The 14617-nt window shown below is 46.5% G+C and overlaps 1 protein-coding gene across 1 annotated transcript in view; it reads left to right on the top strand.

Moving 5' to 3' along the window:
• Positions 1-14617, top strand: part of LOC124021149 (vacuolar protein sorting-associated protein 13C-like) — a gene marked incomplete at its 5' end in the record, with an annotated part of 165885 nt that overhangs the window by 17263 nt on the left and 134005 nt on the right. Inside the window, 3 exon segments of the mRNA XM_046336501.1 lie at positions 9486-9607; positions 10833-10992; positions 12959-13038. Coding sequence (XP_046192457.1) covers positions 9486-9607; positions 10833-10992; positions 12959-13038 — 362 coding nt within the window.

The following is a 14617-nucleotide window of genomic DNA, read 5'->3' as shown; positions in this document are numbered from 1 at the left end:
TAACTAGGGCCTGGAGGTAGATCTAGTGTCTTACACACTGTAACTAGGGCCTGGAGGTGGGTCCTAGTGTCTTACACACTGTAACTAGGGCCTGGAGGTGGGTCCTAGTGTCTTACACACTGTAACTAGGGCCTGGAGGTGGGTCCTAGTGTCTTACACACTGTAACTAGGGCCTGGAGGTAGATCTAGTGTCTTACACACAGATGTAACTAGGGCCTGGAGGTAGGTCCTAAAGTGTCTTACACACCAAACACACTGTAACTAGGGTCTGGAGGTAGGTCCTAGTGTCTTACACACCAAACACACTGTAACTAGGGCCTGGAGGTGGGTCCTAGTGTCTTACACACCAAACACACTGTAACTAGGGCCTGGAGGTAGGTCCTAGTGTCCTACACACCAAACACACTGTAACTAGGGTCTGGAGGTGGGTCCTAGTGTCTTACACACTGTAACTAGGGCCTGGAGGTGGGTCCTAGTGTCTTACACACTGTAACTAGGGCCTGGAGGTAGGTCCTAGTGTCTTACACACTGTAACTAGGGCCTGGAGGTAGATCCTAGTGTCTTACACACTGTAACTAGGGCCTGGAGGTAGGTCCTAGTGTCTTACACACCAAACACACTGTAACTAGGGCCTGGAGGTAGGTCCTAGTGTCTTACACACCAAACACACTGTAACTAGGGCCTGGAGGTGGGTCCTAGTGTCTTACACACCAAACACACTGTAACTAGGGCCTGGAGGTAGATCCTAGTGTCTTACACACCAAACACACTGTAACTAGGGCCTGGAGGTAGATCCTAGTGTCTTACACACCAAACACACTGTAACTAGGGCCTGGAGGTAGATCCTAGTGTCTTACACACCAAACACACTGTAACTAGGGCCTGGAGGTAGGTCCTAGTGTCTTACACACCAAACACACTGTAACTAGGGCCTGGAGGTAGGTCCTAGTGTCTTACACACCAAACACACTGTAACTAGGGCCTGGAGGTGGGTCCTAGTGTCTTACACACAAACACACTGTAACTAGGGCCTGGAGGTAGATCCTAGTGTCTTACACACCAAACACACTGTAACTAGGGCCTGGAGGTAGATCCTAGTGTCTTACACACCAAACACACTGTAACTAGGGCCTGGAGGTAGATCCTAGTGTCTTACACACTGTAACTAGGGCCTGGAGGTAGATCCTAGTGTCTTACACACTGTAACTAGGGCCTGGAGGTGGGTCCTAGTGTCTTACACACTGTAACTAGGGCCTGGAGGTGGGTCCTAGTGTCTTACACACTGTAACTAGGGCCTGGAGGTGGGTCCTAGTGTCTTACACACCAAACACACTGTAACTAGGGCCTGGAGGTAGATCCTAGTGTCTTACACACTGTAACTAGGGCCTGGAGGTAGATCCTAGTGTCTTACACACTGTAACTAGGGCCTGGAGGTAGATCCTAGTGTCTTACACACTGTAACTAGGGCCTGGAGGTAGATCCTAGTGTCTTACACACCAAACACACTGTAACTAGGGCCTGGAGGTGGGTCCTAGTGTCTTACACACCAAACACACTGTAACTAGGGCCTGGAGGTAGATCCTAGTGTCTTACACACCAAACACACTGTAACTAGGGCCTGGGGGTAGATCCTAGTGTCTTACACACCAAACACACTGTAACTAGGGCCTGGAGGTAGATCCTAGTGTCTTACACACTGTAACTAGGGCCCGGAGGTAGATCCTAGTGTCTTACACACCAAACACACTGTAACTAGGGCCTGGAGGTAGATCCTAGTGTCTTACACACTGTAACTAGGGCCTGGAGGTAGATCCTAGTGTCTTACACACTGTAACTAGGGCCTGGAGGTAGATCCTAGTGTCTTACACACCAAACACACTGTAACTAGGGCCTGGAGGTAGATCCCAGTGTCTTACACACCAAACACACTGTAACTAGGGCCTGGAGGTAGATCCTAGTGTCTTACACACTGTAACTAGGGCCCGGAGGTAGAGCCTAGTGTCTTACACACTGTAACTAGGGCCCGGAGGTAGATCCTAGTGTCTTACACACCAAACACACTGTAACTAGGGCCTGGAGGTGGGTCCTAGTGTCTTACATACCAAACACACTGTAACTAGGGCCTGGAGGTGGGTCCTAGTGTCTTACACACCAAACACACTGTAACTAGGGCCTGGAGGTAGATCCTAGTGTCTTACACACTGTAACTAGGGCCTGGAGGTAGATCCTAGTGTCTTACACACCAAACACACTGTAACTAGGGCCTGGAGGTAGATCCTAGTGTCTTACACACTGTAACTAGGGCCTGGAGGTAGATCCTAGTGTCTTACACACTGTAACTAGGGCCTGGAGGTAGATCCTAGTGTCTTACACACCAAACACACTGTAACTAGGGCCTGGAGGTAGATCCTAGTGTCTTACACACCAAACACACTGTAACTAGGGCCTGGAGGTGGGTCCTAGTGTCTTACACACCAAACACACTGTAACTAGGGCCTGGAGGTAGATCTTATTGTCTTACACACTGTAACTAGGGCCTGGAGGTAGATCCTAGTGTCTTACACACCAAACACACTGTAACTAGGGCCTGGAGGTGGGTCCTAGTGTCTTACACACCAAACACACTGTAACTAGGGCCTGGAGGTAGATCTTATTGTCTTACACACTGTAACTAGGGCCTGGAGGTAGATCCTAGTGTCTTACACACCAAACACACTGTAACTAGGGCCTGGAGGTAGATCCTAGTGTCTTACACACTGTAACTAGGGCCTGGAGGTAGATCCTAGTGTCTTACACACTGTAACTAGGGCCTGGAGGTAGATCCTAGTGTCTTACACACCAAACACACTGTAACTAGGGCCTGGAGGTAGATCCTAGTGTCTTACACACCAAACACACTGTAACTAGGGCCTGGAGGTGGGTCCTAGTGTCTTACACACCAAACACACTGTAACTAGGGCCTGGAGGTAGATCCTAGTGTCTTACACACCAAACACACTGTAACTAGGGCCTGGGGGTAGATCCTAGTGTCTTACACACCAAACACACTGTAACTAGGGCCTGGAGGTAGATCCTAGTGTCTTACACACTGTAACTAGGGCCTGGAGGTAGATCCTAGTGTCTTACACACCAAACACACTGTAACTAGGGCCTGGAGGTAGATCCTAGTGTCTTACACACCAAACACACTGTAACTAGGGCCTGGAGGTAGATCCTAGTGTCTTACACACTGTAACTAGGGCCTGGAGGTAGATCCTAGTGTCTTACACACTGTAACTAGGGCCTGGAGGTAGATCTAGTGTCTTACACACCAAACACACTGTAACTAGGGCCTGGAGGTAGATCCCAGTGTCTTACACACCAAACACACTGTAACTAGGGCCTGGAGGTAGATCCTAGTGTCTTACACACTGTAACTAGGGCCCGGAGGTAGAGCCTAGTGTCTTACACACTGTAACTAGGGCCCGGAGGTAGATCCTAGTGTCTTACACACCAAACACACTGTAACTAGGGCCTGGAGGTGGGTCCTAGTGTCTTACATACCAAACACACTGTAACTAGGGCCTGGAGGTGGGTCCTAGTGTCTTACACACCAAACACACTGTAACTAGGGCCTGGAGGTAGATCCTAGTGTCTTACACACTGTAACTAGGGCCTGGAGGTAGATCCTAGTGTCTTACACACCAAACACACTGTAACTAGGGCCTGGAGGTAGATCCTAGTGTCTTACACACACAAACACCTACTGTAACTAGGGCCTGGAGGTAGATCCTAGTGTCTTACACACCAAACACACTGTAACTAGGGCCTGGAGGTAGATCCTAGTGTCTTACACACCAAACACACTGTAACTAGGGCCTGGAGGTGGGTCCTAGTGTCTTACACACTGTAACTAGGGCCTGGAGGTAGATCCTAGTGTCTTACACACCAAACACACTGTAACTAGGGCCTGGAGGTGGGTCCTAGTGTCTTACACACCAAACACACTGTAACTAGGGCCTGGAGGTAGATCCTAGTGTCTTACACACTGTAACTAGGGCCTGGAGGTAGATCCTAGTGTCTTACACACCAAACACACTGTAACTAGGGCCTGGAGGTAGATCCTAGTGTCTTACACACCAAACACACTGTAACTAGGGCCTGGAGGTAGATCCTAGTGTCTTACACACCAAACACACTGTAACTAGGGCCTGAGGTAGATCCTAGTGTCTTACACACCAAACACACTGTAACTAGGGCCTGGAGGTAGATCCTAGTGTCTTACACACTGTAACTAGGGCCTGGAGGTAGATCCTAGTGTCTTACACACTGTAACTAGGGCCTGGAGGTAGATCCTAGTGTCTTACACACCAAACACACTGTAACTAGGGCCTGGAGGTAGATCCCAGTGTCTTACACACCAAACACACTGTAACTAGGGCCTGGAGGTAGATCCTAGTGTCTTACACACTGTAACTAGGGCCTGGAGGTAGATCCTAGTGTCTTACACACTGTAACTAGGGCCCGGAGGTAGATCCTAGTGTCTTACACACCAAACACACTGTAACTAGGGCCTGGAGGTGGGTCCTAGTGTCTTACATACCAAACACACTGTAACTAGGGCCTGGAGGTGGGTCCTAGTGTCTTACACACCAAACACACTGTAACTAGGGCCTGGAGGTAGATCCTAGTGTCTTACACACTGTAACTAGGGCCTGGAGGTAGATCCTAGTGTCTTACACACCAAACACACTGTAACTAGGGCCTGGAGGTGGGTCCTAGTGTCTTACACACTGTAACTAGGGCCTGGAGGTGGGTCCTAGTGTCTTACACACTGTAACTAGGGCCTGGAGGTAGATCCTAGTGTCTTACACACCAAACACACTGTAACTAGGGCCTGGAGGTGGATCCTAGTGTCTTACACACCAAACACACTGTAACTAGGGCCTGGAGGTAGATCCTAGTGTCTTACACACTGTAACTAGGGCCTGGAGGTAGATCCTAGTGTCTTACACACTGTAACTAGGGCCTGGAGGTAGATCCTAGTGTCTTACACACCAAACACACTGTAACTAGGGCCTGGAGGTGGGTCCTAGTGTCTTACACACCAAACACACTGTAACTAGGGCCTGGAGGTAGATCCTAGTGTCTTACACACCAAACACACTGTAACTAGGGCCTGGAGGTGGGTCCTAGTGTCTTACACACCAAACACACTGTAACTAGGGCCTGGAGATAGATCCTAGTGTCTTACACACTGTAACTAGGGCCTGGAGGTAGATCCTAGTGTCTTACACACTGTAACTAGGGCCTGGAGGTAGATCCTAGTGTCTTACACACCAAACACACTGTAACTAGGGCCTGGAGGTAGATCCTAGTGTCTTACACACCAAACACACTGTAACTAGGGCCTGGAGGTAGGTCCTAGTGTCTTACACACCAAACACACTGTAACTAGGGCCTGGAGGTAGATCCTAGTGTCTTACACACCAAACACACTGTAACTAGGGCCTGGAGGTAGATCCTAGTGTCTTACACACTGTAACTAGGGCCTGGAGGTAGATCCTAGTGTCTTACACACCAAACACACTGTAACTAGGGCCTGGAGGTGGATCCTAGTGTGTTACACACTGTAACTAGGGCCTGGAGGTAGATCCTAGTGTGTTACACACTGTAACTAGGGCCTGGAGGTAGATCCTAGTGTGTTACACACTGTAACTAGGGCCTGGAGGTAGATCCTAGTGTGTTACACACCAAACACACTGTAACTAGGGCCTGGAGGTAGGTCCTAGTGTCTTACACACTGTAACACCTGGAAGTGTCTTACACACTGTAACTAGGGCCTGGAGGTGGGTCCTAGTGTCTTACACACCAAACACACTGTAACTAGGGCCTGGAGGTAGATCCTAGTGTCTTACACACTGTAACTAGGGCCTGGAGGTAGGTCCTAGTGTGTTACACACCAAACACACTGTAACTAGGGCCTGGAGGTAGGTCCTAGTGTCTTACACACCAAACACACTGTAACTAGGGCCTGGAGGTAGGTCCTAGTGTCTTACACACCAAACACACTGTAACTAGGGCCTGGAGGTAGATCCTAGTGTGTTACACACTGTAACTAGGGCCTGGAGGTAGATCCTAGTGTGTTACACACTGTAACTAGGGCCTGGAGGTAGATCCTAGCGTCTTACACACTGTAACTAGGGCCTGGAGGTAGGTCCTAGTGTGTTACACACCAAACACACTGTAACTAGGGCCTGGAGGTAGGTCCTAGTGTCTTACACACCAAACACACTGTAACTAGGGCCTGGAGGTGGGTCCTAGTGTCTTACACACCAAACACACTGTAACTAGGGCCTGGAGGTGGATCCTAGTGTCTTACACACCAAACACACTGTAACTAGGGCCTGGAGGTGGGTCCTAGTGTCTTACATACCAAACACACTGTAACTAGGGCCTGGAGGTAGATCCTAGTGTGTTACACACTGTAACTAGGGCCTGGAGGTAGATCCTAGTGTGTTACACACTGTAACTAGGGCCTGGAGGTAGGTCCTAGTGTCTTACACACTGTAACTAGGGCCTGGAGGTAGATCCTAGTGTGTTACACACTGTAACTAGGGCCTGGAGGTAGATCCTAGTGTCTTACACACTGTAACTAGGGCCTGGAGGTAGATTCTAGTGTCTTACACACCAAACACACTGTAACTAGGGCCTGGAGGTAGATCCCAGTGTCTTACACACCAAACACACTGTAACTAGGGCCTGGAGGTAGATCCCAGTGTCTTACACACCAAACACACTGTAACTAGGGCCTGGAGGTAGATCCTAGTGTCTTACACACCAAACACACTGTAACTAGGGCCTGGAGGTAGATCCTAGTGTCCTACACACTGTAACTAGGGCCTGGGGGTAGATCCTAGTGTCTTACACACTGTAACTAGGGCCTGGAGGTAGATCCTAGTGTCTTACACACTGTAACTAGGGCCTGGGGGTAGATCCTAGTGTCTTACACACTGTAACTAGGGCCTGGAGGTAGATCCTAGTGTCTTACACACTGTAACTAGGGCCTGGAGGTAGATCCTAGTGTCTTACACACTGTAACTAGGGCCTGGAGGTAGATCCTAGTGTCTTACACACTGTAACTAGGGCCTGGAGGTAGATCCTAGTGTCTTACACACCAAACACACTGTAACTAGGGCCTGGAGGTAGATCCTAGTGTGTTACACACTGTAACTAGGGCCTGGAGGTGGATCCTGTAACTAGGTGGAGGTAGATCTTACACACTGTAACTAGGGCCTGGAGGTAGATCCTAGTGTCTTACACACTGTAACTAGGGCCTGGAGGTAGATCCTAGTGTCTTACACACTGTAACTAGGGCCTGGAGGTAGATCCTAGTGTCTTACACACTGTAACTAGGGCCTGGGGGTAGATCCTAGTGTCTTACACACTGTAACTAGGGCCTGGGGGTAGATCCTAGTGTCTTACACACTGTAACTAGGGCCTGGGGGTAGATCCTAGTGTCTTACACACTGTAACTAGGGCCTGGGGGTAGATCCTAGTGTCTTACACACTGTAACTAGGGCCTGGGGGTAGATCCTAATGTCTTACACACTGTAACTAGGGCTTGGAGGTAGATCCTAGTGTCTACACACCAAACACACTGTAACTAGGGCCTGGAGGTAGATCCTAGTGTCTTACACACCAAACACACTGTAACTAGGGCCTGGAGGTAGATCCTAGTGTCTACACACCAAACACACTGTAACTAGGGCCTGGAGGTAGATCCTAGTGTCTTACACACCAAACACACTGTAACTAGGGCCTGGAGGTAGATCCTAGTGTCTTACACACCAAACACACTGTAACTAGGGCCTGGAGGTAGATCCTAGTGTCTTACACACCAAACACACTGTAACTAGGGCCTGGAGGTAGATCCTAGTGTCTTACACACCAAACACACTGTAACTAGGGCCTGGAGGTAGATCCTAGTGTCTTACACACCAAACACACTGTAACTAGGGCCTGGAGGTAGATCCTAGTGTCTTACACACCAAACACACTGTAACTAGGGCCTGGAGGTAGATCCTAGTGTCTTACACACCAAACACACTGTAACTAGGGCCTGGAGGTAGATCCTAGTGTCTTACACACCAAACACACTGTAACTAGGGCCTGTAGGTAGATCCTAGTGTCTTACACACCAAACACACTGTAACTAGGGCCTGGAGGTAGATCCTGAGTGTCTTACACACAAACACACTGTAACTAGGGCCTGGAGGTAGATCCTAGTGTCTTACACACCAAACACACTGTAACTAGGGCCTGGAGGTAGATCCTAGTGTCTTACACACCAAACACACTGTAACTAGGGCCTGGAGGTAGATCCTAGTGTCTTACACACTGTAACTAGGGCCCGGAGGTAGATCCTAGTGTCTTACACACTGTAACTAGGGCCCGGAGGTAGATCCTAGTGTCTAGATCCTACTAACCGAAAGGTGGCTAGATCGAATCCCCGAGCTGACAAGGTAAAAAACAAATGTAGTAGCTGGTAATGTTGCTAGATTAAATCCCAGAGTTGACAAGGTAAAAACATGTTGTTCTTCTCCCTGAACAAGGCAGTTAACCCACTGTTCCCCTGAACAAGGCAGTTAACCCACTGTTCCCCTGAACAAGGCAGTTAACCCACTGTTCCCCTGAACGAGGCAGTTAACCCACTGTTCCCCTGAACCAGGCAGTTAACCCACTGTTCCCCTGAACGAGGCAGTTAACCCACTGTTCCCCTGAACGAGGCAGTTAACCCACTGTTCCCCTGAACGAGGCAGTTAACCCACTGTTCCCCTGAACGAGGCAGTTAACCCACTGTTCCCCTGAACGAGGCAGTTAACCCACTGTTCCCCTGAACGAGGCAGTTAACCCACTGTTCCCCTGAACGAGGCAGTTAACCCACTGTTCCCCTGGACAAGGCAGTTAACCCACTGTTCCCCTGAACAAGGCAGTTAACCCACTGTTCCCCTGAACGAGGCAGTTAACCCACTGTTCCCCTGAACGAGGCAGTTAACCCACTGTTCCCCCGAACGAGGCAGTTAACCCACTGTTCCCCCGAACGAGGCAGTTAACCCACTGTTCCCCCGAACGAGGCAGTTAACCCGCTGTTCCCCTGAACGAGGCAGTTAACCCACTGTTCCCCCGGTAGGCCGTCATTGTAAATAAGAATGTATTCTTAACTGACTTTCCTAATTAAATCAAGGTCCAATAAAACACTTAAACTGATCTGGAACCAGGCTAATTGATGATGCATTGCATGTATGTACAGCCTCAATATGAATTTCCGTTCCACAAGATCGAACAATAAAGTTTTTAGAATTTGGAATCTTTGCGAGACACAGCAGAGATGTCAAAACAGATGAACGTGTATTACTGGAGATAATGTCTATTGACCAGATGATAATGTCTTTACTGGTAATGTCTTAGACAAGGCAGAGCAGCACCAGCTGGAGGGGAATGAGGTGGGATGTCTCCTGTGGAGGCTGGAGGAGGAGGAGGAGGAGGACAGCCTGCTGCTGTTACCAATGCAGGAGGACTGGGAGAAAACATCGTCAATATGCTGCTCAACCTGGAGATTAAGGAGGTAGCTATCTACTGACCTAAACGCAGTGGTCTGTTGTGATGTCATTAGCTGGCTAATATACACAGTGGTCTGTTGTGATGTCATTAGCTGGCTAATATACACAGTGGTCTGTTGTGATGTCATTAGCTGGCTAATATACACAGTGGTCTGTTGTGATGTCATTAGCTGGCTAATATACACAGTGGTCTGTTGTGATGTCATTAGCTGGCTAATATACACAGTGGTCTGTTGTGATGTCATTAGCTGGCTAATATACACAGTGGTCTGTTGTGATGTCATTAGCTGGCTAATATACACAGTGGTCTGTTGTGATGTCATTAGCTGGCTAATATACACAGTGGTCTGTTGTGATGTCATTAGCTGGCTAATATACACAGTGGTCCGTTGGGATGTCATTAGCTGGCTAATATACACAGTGGTCCGTTGGGATGTCATTAGCTGGCTAATATACACAGTGGTCTGTTGGGATGTTATTAGCTGGCTAATATACACAGTGGTCTGTTGTGATGTCATTAGCTGGCTAATATACACAGTGGTCTGTTGTGATGTCATTAGCTGGCTAATATACACAGTGGTCTGTTGTGATGTCATTAGCTGGCTATTATACACAGTGGTCTGTTGTGATGTCATTAGCTGGCTAATATACACAGTGGTCTGTTGTGATGTCATTAGCTGGCTAATATACACAGTGGTCTGTTGTGATGTCATTAGCTGGCTATTATACACAGTGGTCTGTTGTGATGTCATTAGCTGGCTAATATACACAGTGGTCTGTTGTGATGTCATTAGCTGGCTAATATACACAGTGGTCTGTTGTGATGTCATTAGCTGGCTAATATACACAGTGGTCTGTTGTGATGTCATTAGCTGGCTAATATACACAGTGGTCCGTTGTGAAATTCATTAGCTGGCTAATATACACAGTGGTCCGTATGCTGTGTCTTTTAGTACCTTTACTGAAGCACCAAGGGAAATAAAATGTCTCTTTGTACAGTTGGATGTTGATGCAGTTTAAACACGTCACAGTGTGTATATTTTCCATCACTCGTTGAAAACTAGACACTCCCAAATCCATCCAACGTTACTCCTGCTACGTCTCAAATCTCCTTCGTTGTCTCTCTACCAAAATGTAGTCAGGTCGTTATTGCAACAGAGAACGTGTTGTTAAACGAGTAACCTGGTTAAGTAATGGCGGACTAAATGTGGTTGTATCTCTCTCCATCAGGTGGTTGTGAAGCTGAAGAAGTCCAGGTCAGATCAGAAGGAGAGTCCGTTCCTGGTTCTCCACGTAGCCCAGCTGGGCATCCACACCAATGTCAGGCAGTACGACATGGTGGCCACAACGTACATCAAGAAAATCTCTATGAAGTGCCTGGAGTTCTCAGGTCGGTGGCTGTAGCCTGTCGAGGTGTCATGTTGTATAGGCTAAACTTTAAAATGTTGAATGTGATCGTTCATATGACATGGTGGCCCACAACGTACATCAAGAAAATCTCTATGAAGTGCCTGGAGTTCTCAGGTCGGTGGCTGTAGCCTGTCGAGGTGTCATGTTGTATAGGCTAAACTTTAAAATGTTGAATGTGATCGTTCATATGACATGGTGGCCCACAACAAGAGACCCACTATGATGTACCTGGGGTTCTCAGGTCGGTGGCTTTAACCTCAAGCCCTGTTATGTTTAAATACTGAATACATTACATTTACATTTACATAGAATACAATAGTTACCATGATTTAAACGGGTCTGGAATACAGTAATTACCATGACATTCTGGTTAGGAATACAGTAGTTACCATGATTTAAACTGGTCTGATATTCTGGTTAGGAATACAGTAGTTACCATGATTTAAACTGGTCTGGAATACAGTAGTTACCATGACATTCTGGTTAGGAATAAAGTAGTTACCATGATTTAAACTGGTCTGATATTCTGGTTAGGAATACAGTAGTTACCATGATTTAAACTGGTCTGGTCATTCTGGTTAGGAATACAGTAGTTACCATGATTTAAACTGGTCTGGTCATTCTGGTTAGGAATACAGTAGTTATCATGATTTAAACTGGTCTGGTCATTCTGGTTAGGAATACAGTAGTTACCATGATTTAAACTGGTTAGGAATACAGTAGTTACCATGACATTCTGGTCTGGAATACAGTAGTTACCATGATTTAAACTGGTTAGGAATACAGTAGTTACCATGATTTAAACTGGTCTGGTCATTCTGGTTAGGAATACAGTAGTTACCATAATTTAAACTGGTCTGACATTCTGGTTAGGAATACAGTAGTTACCATGATTTAAACTGGTCTGGTCATTCTGGTTAGGAATACAGTAGTTACCATGATTTAAACTGGTAAGGAATACAGTAGTTACCATGATTTAAACTGGTCTGGTCATTCTGGTTAGGAATACAGTAGTTGCCAAGAGCGTCTGCTAAATGACTTAAATGTAAAATGTAAATGTAAACTGGTCTGGTCATTCTGGTTAGGAATACAGTAGTTACCATGACATTCTGGTTAGGAATACAGTAGTTACCATGATTTAAACTGGTCTGGTCATTCTGGTCTGGAATACAGTAGTTATTATGACATTCTGGTTAGGAATACAGTAGTTACCATGACATTATGGGTAGGAATACAGTAGTTACCATGATTTAAACTGGTCTGGAATACAGTAGTTACCATGATTTAAACTGGTCTGGAATACAGTAGTTACCATGACATTCTGGTCTGGAATACAGTAGTTACCATGACATTCTGGTTAGGAATACAGTAGTTACCATGTTTTAAACTGGTCTGGAATACAGTAATTACCATGATTTAAACTGGTCTGGAATACAGTAGTTACCATGATTTAAACTGGTCTGGAATACAGTAGTTACCATGACATTCTGGTCTGGAATACAGTAGTTACCATGACATTCTGGTTAGGAATACAGTAGTTACCATGTTTTAAACTGGTCTGGAATACAGTAATTACCATGATTTAAACTGGTCTGGAATACAGTAGTTACCATGATTTAAACTGGTCTGATATTCTGGTTAGGAATACAGTAGTTACCATGATATAAACTGGTCTGACATTCTGGTTAGGAATACAGTAGTTACCATGATTTAAACTGGTCTGGTCATTCTGGTTAGGAATACAGTAGTTACCATGATTTAAACTGGTCTGGTCATTCTGGTTAGGAATACAGTAGTTACCATGATTTAAACTGGTCTGACATTCTGGTTAGGAATACAGTAGTTACCATGTTTTAAACTGGTCATGCTGGTTAGGAATGAAATACATCCCAGTGTTGTAGTTGGTAAATCAGAAAGCCATTGATTTTCATTTGGTTGTTTTCTAGATTCCAACGGTGAACCACTGTGTCTGATCAGTTCCTCTGTGGAGTCAGGTGCTGACCTCCTCAAAGTGGAATACTTCAAGGTGGGATATACCTATTGATTTGGTTATACACTGAGTGTACACCTTCCTAATATTGTCTTGCTCCCCCTTCCTCCCTCAGAACAGCCTCAATTCGTCGGGTCATGGACTCTACAAGGTGTCGAAAGCGTTCCACAGGGATGCTGACCCCATGTTGACTCTACAAGGTGTCTAAAGCGTTCCACAGGGATGCTGACCCCATGTTGACTCTACAAGGTGTCTAAAGCGTTCCACAGGGATGCTGGTCCATGTTGACTCTACAAGGTGTCTAAAGCGTTCCACAGGGATGCTGACCCGTGTTGACTCCAATGCTATATAGTCTATACCTCTAGCCCAGTCTATACCTCTAGTACAGTCTATACCTCTAGCCCAGTCTATACCTCTAGCCCAGTCTATACCTCTAGCACAGTCTATACCTCTAGCACAGTCTATACCTCTAGCCCAGTCTAAACCTCTAGTACAGTCTAAACCTCTAGCCCAGTCTATACCTCTAGCCCAGTCTATACCTCTAGCCCAGTCTATACCTCTAGTACAGTCTAAACCTCTAGTACAGTCTATACCTCTAGCCCAGTCTATACCTCTAGCCCAGTCTATACCTCTAGTACAGTCTATACCTCTAGCCCAGTCTATACCTCTAGTACAGTCTATACCTCTAGCCCAGTCTATACCTCTAGTATAGTAAAATATATACCTCTAGCCCAGTCTATACCTCTAGTACAGCCCTCTAGCCCAGTCTATACCTCTAGCCCAATCTATACCTCTAGTACAGTCTACACCTCTAGTATAGTCTATACCTCTAGCCCAGTCTATACCTCTAGTACAGCCCTCTAGCCCAGTCTATACCTCTAGCCCAATCTATACCTCTAGTACAGTCTACACCTCTAGTATAGTCTATACCTCTAGCCCAGTCTATACCTCTAGTATAGTAAAATCTATACCTCTAGTACAGTCTATACCTCTAGTACAGTCTATACCTCTAGCCCAGTCTATACCTCTAGTATAGTAAAATCTATACCTCATGCCCAGTCTATTCCTCTAGTATAGTAAAATCTATACATCTAGCCCAGACTATACCTCTAGCCCAGTCTATACCTCTAGTACAGCCCTCTAGCCCAGTCTATACCTCTAGCCCAGTCTATACCTCTAGCCCAGTCTATACCTCTAGTATACTAAAGTCTATACCTCTAGCCCAGTCCTGACCTCTAGTATAGTAAAGTCTATACCTCTAGTACAGTCTATACCTCTAGTACAGTCTATACCTCTAGTACAGTCTTGACCTCTGGTATAGTCTATACCTCTAGCACAGTCTATACTTCTAGCCCAGTCTTGACCTCTAGTACAGTCTATACCTCTAGCCCAGTCTATACCTCTAGCCCAGTCTATACCTCTAGCCCAGTCTATACCTCTAGCCCTGTCTATACCTCTAGCCCAGTCTATACCTCTAGTATAGTAAAATCTATACCTCTAGCCCAGTCTATACCTCTAGTACAGCCCTCTAGCCCAGTCTATACCTCTAGTATAGTACAGTCTATACCTCTAGTACAGTCTATACCTCTAGTACAGTCTATACCTCTAGTACAGT

The sequence above is a fragment of the Oncorhynchus gorbuscha genome, unplaced genomic scaffold (genome assembly GCF_021184085.1).
Source record: "Oncorhynchus gorbuscha isolate QuinsamMale2020 ecotype Even-year unplaced genomic scaffold, OgorEven_v1.0 Un_scaffold_1064, whole genome shotgun sequence".
In the NCBI taxonomy this organism is placed as follows: Eukaryota; Metazoa; Chordata; class Actinopteri; order Salmoniformes; family Salmonidae; genus Oncorhynchus; species Oncorhynchus gorbuscha.
The sequence above is the reverse complement of the archived record's forward strand: the minus strand, read 5'-3'. Positions and strand labels throughout refer to the sequence as shown.